The 9,155-nt window shown below is 43.3% G+C and overlaps 1 protein-coding gene across 3 annotated transcripts in view; it reads right to left on the minus strand.

Annotated features, from left to right (window-relative positions):
* Window positions 1-9,155, minus strand: part of bach2b (BTB and CNC homology 1, basic leucine zipper transcription factor 2b) — a 76,258-nt gene that overhangs the window by 15,054 nt on the left and 52,049 nt on the right. For all 3 annotated transcript variants that reach the window (XM_035678564.1, XM_035678565.1, XM_035678566.1), the window contains exon 3: window positions 2,619-4,130. In XM_035678564.1, the coding sequence (XP_035534457.1) occupies window positions 2,619-4,130 (1,512 nt within the window). The remainder of the gene's footprint in view (window positions 1-2,618; window positions 4,131-9,155) is intronic.

The following is a 9,155-nucleotide window of genomic DNA, read 5'->3' on the forward strand; positions in this document are numbered from 1 at the left end:
CAAAACCAAATACAATAATAATCAGTAGCTCATAATCTACATAGTACAATAAAGACCAAATTAACGATATTTAAAAACCACGTAGAAAAAACACACACCTACAAAAAAATACCCCATCATTAGAATCAAACACAACAGGGGTCCAACATACATATCACAAATTGAATTAAGTAAAAAGAAAAAAATATATCATTATTTCTGTCAAAAGTTGCTTAATCTCTCCTTTGAGGTGATTGTGCTGTCTGCTGTGTGAGGCTGCTGATTGCTCTCTACACAGATGTGGCTCATATGAATGCAACAACCCATAACCACAGAGCAGGAGCTGCCCAGAGGCCTCAAGTGACTCTGGCTACCTTGAATGACTAGGCTTTGGTCAGACTGGCCTGCGCTTTAACAACTTCCTTCCTCATCGACATTCATTGTGCTCAGTCCACAGTCTTGGGCTGCAGCTATTTTTACCAAAGCTCTTTTCCCCCTCTGCCATTTACTCTGCAAATACAGTGAGGCCAGCCTTCTCCCTGTGTTTGTTTGTACGGCAGGATTATAGAGAGGGCTGGAGGGAAAAAGAGTGGCACAGGAAGCATGAGGTAGCATTTCTTCACCACATAAAGGCCGAGGCGGAGTAACCTAACACTGAGCTTCATTTTGTAAGTACCTCTCTGTGATCTCCACCAGTGCAATAAACTGTAGAACAGGCAGATCTGGGAAACATTCATTCATAAAGGACCTTATCACTATGTGATAGTGAGTGGAAAGCTGGCAGATAACCTGTGTAAGAGATTTGACAGAGGATATTGTGTGGAGTAATGGAGCAGCTACAATGGCTGACACATACATATATAAACAGCCATACCCACGCAAAGAAATGACAAAGGGAACTGAAATGTCTCAGAGTCATTTTTGGGCTGCTCTCCCGGTTGATAGCTCAGTGCTGTAAATCAATCCCACATAATTTACAGCAGCCCATTCAGCAACCGCTTCAAAGGCCCATAAATCTGATGGTGATGGGTGTTGTGCGCCATGCTACGAAGGTAATAATTACACATTACTGCTGAGCCTCTTTATCTTGCAGCTCTGTTTGTGCAGTGGAACCGAATTCTTTTTCACAGGAAAGCACAATCCTGTCGTGTAGCTCCAACCCTTGCAACACACCGACTTGCTCTGTGAATGCGATCACCATGGCAACGCACCACTTTCTCTATCTCTCCCTTTCTGCTCCCTCTGTGCACTAAGATCTCCACCAAGCTCATCAAAAATAATTCTGCCTGCACCTCAAGCAAACATTGCTGAACGTGATATTGCAGTCGAGATAGACTGGTGGTAACATGGAGCCTGCTGGAGCCAAAAGGTCAGAAGTTCAAGCTCTGAAACAGCCAACATATGATGTCACAGTCTAGAGAAAGACATATGACAATGCTAGTGTCATATTAAATCCTCATAACTGACTGTAGTGATGTATAATTTATTGTAAAGGCATTTCAAATCCCAACCAGGGAAACAACAAAGCTCATTTTCCAAGCTTCTAACAGTACTTGAGAGGCATTTTGAAGATACTAGACAAGAACAGCATGTGTCAATGCAGGCCTGAGATGCAGGAAAATTTAATCATTAAAGTGATTAAACGGCTGTGCTACAAGGAAGCAAAGCTAGTCTTTGTGAATTCATTTTATTGTCTTTTGCTTTCCCTCAAGTGGGAAATCTGCTCATTTCGATGTTATTACACCTGCATTGTGCTGCATCTGTGAATTAGAATGTCCCCTTGCTGATCTTTACCCGGTAAACAACAACAGTCGTCTAGTCTGCAGCTTGGAGGACGTCTGCCCAGGTGGATTAGGGGAGGATGATTAGAGGATTGGCTATTCATCCTTGTCAGCACTGTTGAGCTGCGTTACAACCGGGCTGAGCCTCTCGCCCACTCACATTCAACTCACTGCAACCTCCGCTCCATTAAAACTTTATGGCCATACCACATCGCTGCTGTAATGTATTGCTTGTAATCCCTTTGCGATGCACTGCACACCTTCACGCCGGCTGGGCATCACAGCTAATTGTTGATAGATCAGAAATGTCAGAAGTCGGCTAGGCTGCACTGAGAATTAGCATATGAATATTTACGAGGGGATTATAGACGTGGGTGTTTCTGCTGGGATAAAAAGCTAGTTAGGCTAGTTGGCACTGGCAGGGAGATAGACAGAGCCAGTGGGATTCACTGCAGAGGGCAGTTCTACCCTGGGGAGAATCCTGAACCTTCAATCGCCTGCAGTGCTTCTCTTACACACGCTACTCTCAGCTAAGATAATTAACCAGTCACTGTCTTAAAAACAGCATCACAACCTCCTGTATCTAGACTGTCCTAGTGCTTTTGGGCTCACATATTCAGACTCATTACACAGATCCCCAGCAGTGCATAAAGCAGATTAATAATATCAAAGCACATCTGTGGCCTTTGGTGGTGCTGTAAATCTTGTACTGAACACTCCTGCTTCAATTACATGATGATTTAATGACTGCTAATGCAGACCTGGAGAGCAGGCCACTGCGATATAATTAGCCATGATGGAATTGAGTGTGATGGCTACATTGTATGTTACATGTAAAAGACAATGTTTTACACTCACCTCTGGCCCTTGCTCCTGTACATGGCAGGACTCGCTGTCTCCCTCTGAGAAGGAGCCTGACTCGTCGCTGGAGTTGGTGCCGTAGGACTGCTCAAATTTGATCTTGGGCCGCACCTGGTTAAAAAGGGCATCCCCTCCCACACTTTGCTCCTGCTGGTCCACATTGAGGCAGCGTGCCACATTGGAGCACGGTGAGGAGGAAAACTCAAACTGGGGCAGGCTGCAGGGAGAGCCTCCGCTGCCATCCTCCGCATAGGAGTATGAAGAGCAGGAACTGGAAGTCCTGGTGCGGGTCTCACAAGGCGGCGAGCGTGGGCACACTTTGATTGGCACTGGGCAGCTGGTGTTGGGCCGTGGGCGGCACAGGATTGGGGGCTCAGAAGAGGTGGTGCTGGGAGAATAGGTCTGGGAGCTGGGGAGGGACTGGCTGGTTCCACCCCACACACCCTTTGGCATGGGCTCAACGAGCTCCATCTCCAAAGAGTTCCCACCAGGGTAGGAATGCGCTGGGGTTCCCAGACGGTTGCAGGCCCCTGAGGAAAATATGACACTACGGCGGTCTATCTCAACTTCCTGTTTGCAGACCCCATCGCAGGAAGTGGACTTGAGGGACAACCCTGCAGGGAAACCGTCCATGTCCTTTGGGGATGTAACTGACAGACCCAGCTCCCCAGTGAAAGGCCTGAAGTCTTTTTTATGATCTCCCTGAGAGTTTCCTTTGTCCTGGGGGCAGACAAGTCTGTTGGCGAATAGCTGCTGTGATGTGTTGGGCAGACTGGGGAGGTCCACCCCTTTCTTGAAGAAGGCTCGGAGGCAGGAAGGGGACTTGGTTCTCTTGGTTCTTTCCACAGATATTGGGTTATCCATCTCCATGGCTGTCACACTGTCCTTATCCCTGACGTCCTGCTCGTCCCCTGACAGGCACAATGAGATGGCCTCTTCCTCTGCCTGTGGTTCAACTTTGATCTGAGCCAAAGGCAGCCTGCCCTGACCCGGCACTGCCCCACTTACGCTGCTCTCCTTTAATGTGCTTGGAAAACCTGAGGTACTGGTGTCTGAGGAGGTGTCATTATTGTGCTTGTTACAAGCCCACTGGTATTTCCTGTACTTGGGGCATCGTGGCAGGTCTGATGCACCATGCCGATCAAAGTCCAGACGGCCATCCATGAAGTTACTGGGCACAGCCATCGCTAGCCGATCATCATCAGGGTGTCGAAAGGAGGAGAGGGCGTCGGCACACCGCCGCGCCCTGGGGGAGGTGGGCCTTTCCACCTCTGACTGCATGCTCTCATCCTCTGAGTTGTTCACCTCCGCCGCCACCTTGTGGCAGAGCAGCAAGCCGTCCTCCTCACTGCGCAGCTGAGCTTCCAGGAAGCGAAAGCATGAGTCCTCGAGGTTGTGCATGCGCAGGAATTCAGCACAGCGGATGACCTCCTGGATGTTTTCTCTGCTGAGTAACAGCTTAGCAGTGTAGGCAAACTGCAACAATGGGGCGAATCCCCTGGCAGTGACCTGCAAAAAAACAGGGAAATTGCCAGCATTACCATCAGCACAGCCATTGTTCAGAGCACTTGGAGTGTGGTGAGACAACCCGACAGCTCCAACAACCATAAACAAACACTGTAAAATACCGCTTAATCTTTTTATCGGGTCAGCACTGAACTTTCTATACAGCAGTAAATAAGAACTGGTGCTCTGGGGATGTTTGGCAGGTTGTGTCCAGCCTGATGTGCATAATAACAACCTGTGGGACATTCCAGCAGTCTACCACTGTCTGCTCTGTGGTCATATTATTGGTTTTGCCTTCACCCACTCCAGTCACTGCTTTGTATTTGCACAACCCCTACTTACTTGAGGTAAGATGTCTAAGCACAAGTGCTGCTTTATATTCATTCAATTACATGTATTTACTGTTGGCAGCAGGAATCGATATATAGAAAATGCTGCCTTAAGTGCTCTGCTGGAGGACCAAATAATGGTGATTCTTAAAAAAGAATCAAGGTTATTTTTGTGACATACCTTAGACCGCTAACAAGTTTTAGTAGTCAAGTTTTTTTTATCAGTTCCAAGAGATTTGAACCGGCACCAAGCCAATACCTCATACCTGAGAAACAAATGGATTCAAATTTGTTAAATATTGTTTAAACAGAAGCAGCCTAAATAAAATGCTCTAAATCTGCAAAACTGTGATTTAAATCAAATAAAAGTAAATAAATCACAAATCTGACCACACACTCAATGTTGGCTTTTGGCACTTGACAGTAAACTGTAGCTGATATTTTAACCTTCAGTTAAAAACTGCTCTGCACTGTCAGTGCTCCGATCGGGGCCCACCTTCTATGTCAGTGCCCTGCATCCTCAGGTCAAGTGCCTATAAAGCCTAATGGTTTGTAAGACTGCGGCTTATCTCCGTGGTGGCCATGTGGCACTGGATGATAGAGGGAAGCCTTCCATTTAGACTTAATGCCAGATAATTAGGTAAACTCCTGAGCCTGCAGAAGTCCAGCCCACCCTCTGCTGCTGTTGTCACTGAGCACACATACAAGAGAAAGGAGCCAGAGGAGCCAGGCTTAAATACAAGGCTTGTCTGCTGTTTGGCGATCAGCGTGAGGTTTACACTAGGTTGTGTTCATCACTTTACTCAGGTTTTAGCACCCAATCCCTGCAGCTTTATCCTGGTTTATTCTCTGGTGACAAACAAATTACTGTTAGGCGCTTGGGGAATGCCATCAAACCACACACAGAGGAAAGGTGCACTAACAAACACAATTACAATGGGCTCACTTTGAATCTTAGACTGTATTATTTGCTCTACAAAGCACCTCTTCAGAGGTAGACTGATGTGAAGTCTTTCTTACAAGACTTAACAGAGGCTCGCAGATGTATGGGATGAGCAGCACAATGTGGTTTTAATGACTGTTAACGGATTGTTTTGCTGCCTTTGTTGGGGGAAACAAGAAGATGAATTACCCTAGGTGGAACCGTATCCACTGTGTGAGCACTGTAGCAGCTTCCTGAGGTCCAGTAGTCTCTGCCAGACACCCCACTTGTATAACAGGATTTTCCCTCCTAAATGATCAAGCTTCAAAAACCACAGAATTTACTCTGTGGATTTTTCCACCCGGAAAAACAACTAAGCAGTATGCACGAGGAAACACAAATATGTCAGTAAAAAATAGCTTGAGGTCATCTGAGTGAGTCTAAGAATGTATTAAATCATCTGGCTTAGTGGATTATTAGTAAGATGAATAAACATGTACATTAGGTTGCTGTTTTTTATTTTTAGAGGTTTAAACCTGGTAGCGCCAATACTTTACTGACTCAGTCCTTGTTCACTTTCCAAAAATACTGTGTGAAATTAGAGATAATACATGCTAGAGGCTCAGAACACAACAGCACAATGGAGGATGTGTGTGTGCCAATTTGAATGGAACATGACCCCAAAATACAGACGGGGATTATGTGATTAAAGAATAGATATGAGAATTAGAGCTTTAAATTGTAAAACACCCAACTTGACTTTCAGCTACCCTCAATGATCGATCTATTTACTTGTGCATTGTCATAGCTTCTTTGGCAATATAAATAAAAGATAAACTGTATTTATTTTTCATATTTTACCTATGTAGTTGACTGTTATGTGTACATTTTTTCAAACATTAAGGCCTAAATGCTGTTTCATTAGCCACACAGCCGGGAATACAATTCTGGTGGGGAAATATATGAGTGGTAACTATAGCTGTGTACGTGTGACTGCTGACGCTATAGTTCAGTTACAGTTTTAACCACTGCAATGTAGATAAAATGTTGTGACAGAAATGTGATTTAAGTAAGCTAGTACGAAGACTACATGCTAGTGATTGATACTGCTAATTTCCATCCTTGTTGTGTTTTTCAGTACATTTCATTTTCCATTTTTATGATCCATTACCTTTACAAAACACATTTTAGTGGTAATTTAAATGCTGTTTTAACAGTTAGATTTTGAATGCATATAAATAGATTCTGTGAGTTTTTGGAGCTCTACTGGAGGGATGAACATCTTTTACCAAAAGATATTCCTTCATTTGATGTTTTGATGATGGTGATGGTGGGGAGCGCCGTTGCTTCAAAATCTCTGTCTCAAAAACATTATGTTTGTATATTACTAAATTGTTTTCATGATTATGTTGTGTTGGTAACAAGTACAGGACTGTCACACCGGAGTGCAAGGTTCTCGTCCAGACTCCTGTCTGTGGTTACACAACAAGAGCACTTTTGTTAAGGTTAGTATTAAATATGAAGAATTCTGCTTACTTCTTCTGTATTAAAACACACAGCGATCTTTCCATAAGCATAAAAAGTTCAATAATGCTTTAGTTGCTACAATTGGCTATTTTGGTGGAAAACAAATGAAATATGCTGTCAATTAATAAAAACAGTATCCAAATCCCAAAAGTGTTGATACTGAACACCACAGTAAAATGTTAACAACATATTATTATGTTAATAGAATAACATAATTTGGTTGCCAGAATAGTTGTATACCGGTATAAACGTAATTTCTAAGATAGAGTGCTGCCCATAGGTGTTTAGTTGTAATCTGATGACCGTGATGGCTACACCAATAAGATTAGTCAAATTTATCATGTCAGAATAAACCCCTTGAGATGTATCAAGGGGGGTCACATATAAATGTCACAGTGCATGATGTTAACTGCCTAACTTAAGTGTTTAACTCATCAATTCGACCATCCATTTATCCTGTTGCCCCTCCATTACACATTGTCCTCTCCCTTGAACCACAGTTGCCTATCCACTATCTGTGAGTCCCTCTTGAAAAGCTATAAATAAATGTGTTTCTCATTTCATAATGTAACTGTGGCGGCTGTAAAAAGAGATGCTTCTTCTTGACAGCAACAGCTGTCAAATCTTACAACATTTCTTTCAGCTGGCTCGTGACAGCTCAAAATATTTCCCAGATGGGTTAAATGGGTTAAGTCAGTACTTGTGGCCCTGTTACCTACATTTCTATGTAGGTATTTGATCAACCATGCTATAAAAAGCAATGTAAAGTTACACTTGCATTATTGGATGTGTCTGTTTTCGGGCTTAAATCTTAATTCTCGTGTTAATTTAATTTATACATGTGCTCAGTTTCTTTGTTGCTATGATATGAATACAGAAAGTAAAATGTTCATGCTGTAAAACATCATACCAGCACCAGTCTAAACAGATGTGTGATATGTCCTAAATACACATGTGTTTGCATACGGTGTACAATGTGTGATGGGACTGCTATAAAATGTACGATATTACTGTGCTTTTTGATCTGCAGGGTGGACTCCAGCTGGGTCTAGCAGCTGAACCTCCATCCTGCTTGTATTTCACCCAATGCATCCGCAGGCTGCAACCTCCCAGCATGCCTCTGGTTTAAAGCCCCTTGCAGTGAGCTCTGGCTCACAGACAGTCCAACAGCACTGGGCATATCAGTCATTGTTAAGAGGAAGCTGCTGACTCCCTATCTGTGAGGGGGGATGGTGTGTGAGTGTGTGTGAGTGTGAGTGTGAGTGTGTGTGTGTGTGTGTACCAGAGTAAATTGGTAGGTGGGAGTGTGTGTGTGTCTCAGTGTGACGGATTGGGGGGAGGGTAGAGGCTTTGACTGGACTATACGATCGACTGATGAGCACAGCACATCCACTACACTACTGCTGCAGCACCGCTCTGGACATACACTTACACACACGTACACACACATTTCTGTGTATGATGACGCACAATATGTGCCCTTTAGGCTGCTCTTTTATCTTTCAAATCATGTTGCTAGTTTTATGATCTCTATGATATTTTTTATTTCTGCATTAAAGAACTACCCCAAAGATTTACTTTTACATGTCCATAAAACTTCACATATTAGAAAAAGAATGGTCAAAATCCGAGCATCACAGGCAATGATATCCTGACTATTAGTCCCTATATAGGTCAATCCCTCAAAATACTGGATCCTATATTTGTGCAAGAAGACACAAATTTGCTCAAGGTGGCACAAATCTAGGCAAAGATGCATCTTAGTGATTTGAAAATTCTAGGTGGAGATCTAAGGCTTCCATAATATTGTACTTTCATAATTCATGAGACGACGAGAGAGAGTCTGGGCTGTCACACTCACACATGCTCAACAGTCAATCGGTGAGTTTGTGCAAATAACACAGGCTGAAAATCTGCTTCCCAGTCAGATGATGTGATATAGTATAATTAGTTAATGACACACACACAGCAATAATTGCCTAATTTTAAGAACAATCCATGACGATTATACAGAAAAATAGAAATGCAAGTCAAAGATTACATTTTGTCAGTGTTTTAGAGACCCCTCCAAAATGTCACAAATAATGTTTTCAGGGGAGCTCATGTCTTATTAAAAGGAGCTGAGTTCCCCCTAATAAGACATGAGCTCCCCTGAAAACTAGATTTGTGAAATATTGAGAATATGTTATTTTTGTCATGCATTTATATTTTTCTGTCATCACAGTTTATTCCTAAAATTTGATATATGAC

This window comes from Morone saxatilis, unplaced genomic scaffold (assembly GCF_004916995.1).
Source record: "Morone saxatilis isolate NCDOM2014 unplaced genomic scaffold, NCSU_SB_2.0 Contig7, whole genome shotgun sequence".
Taxonomy (NCBI): Eukaryota; Metazoa; Chordata; class Actinopteri; family Moronidae; genus Morone; species Morone saxatilis.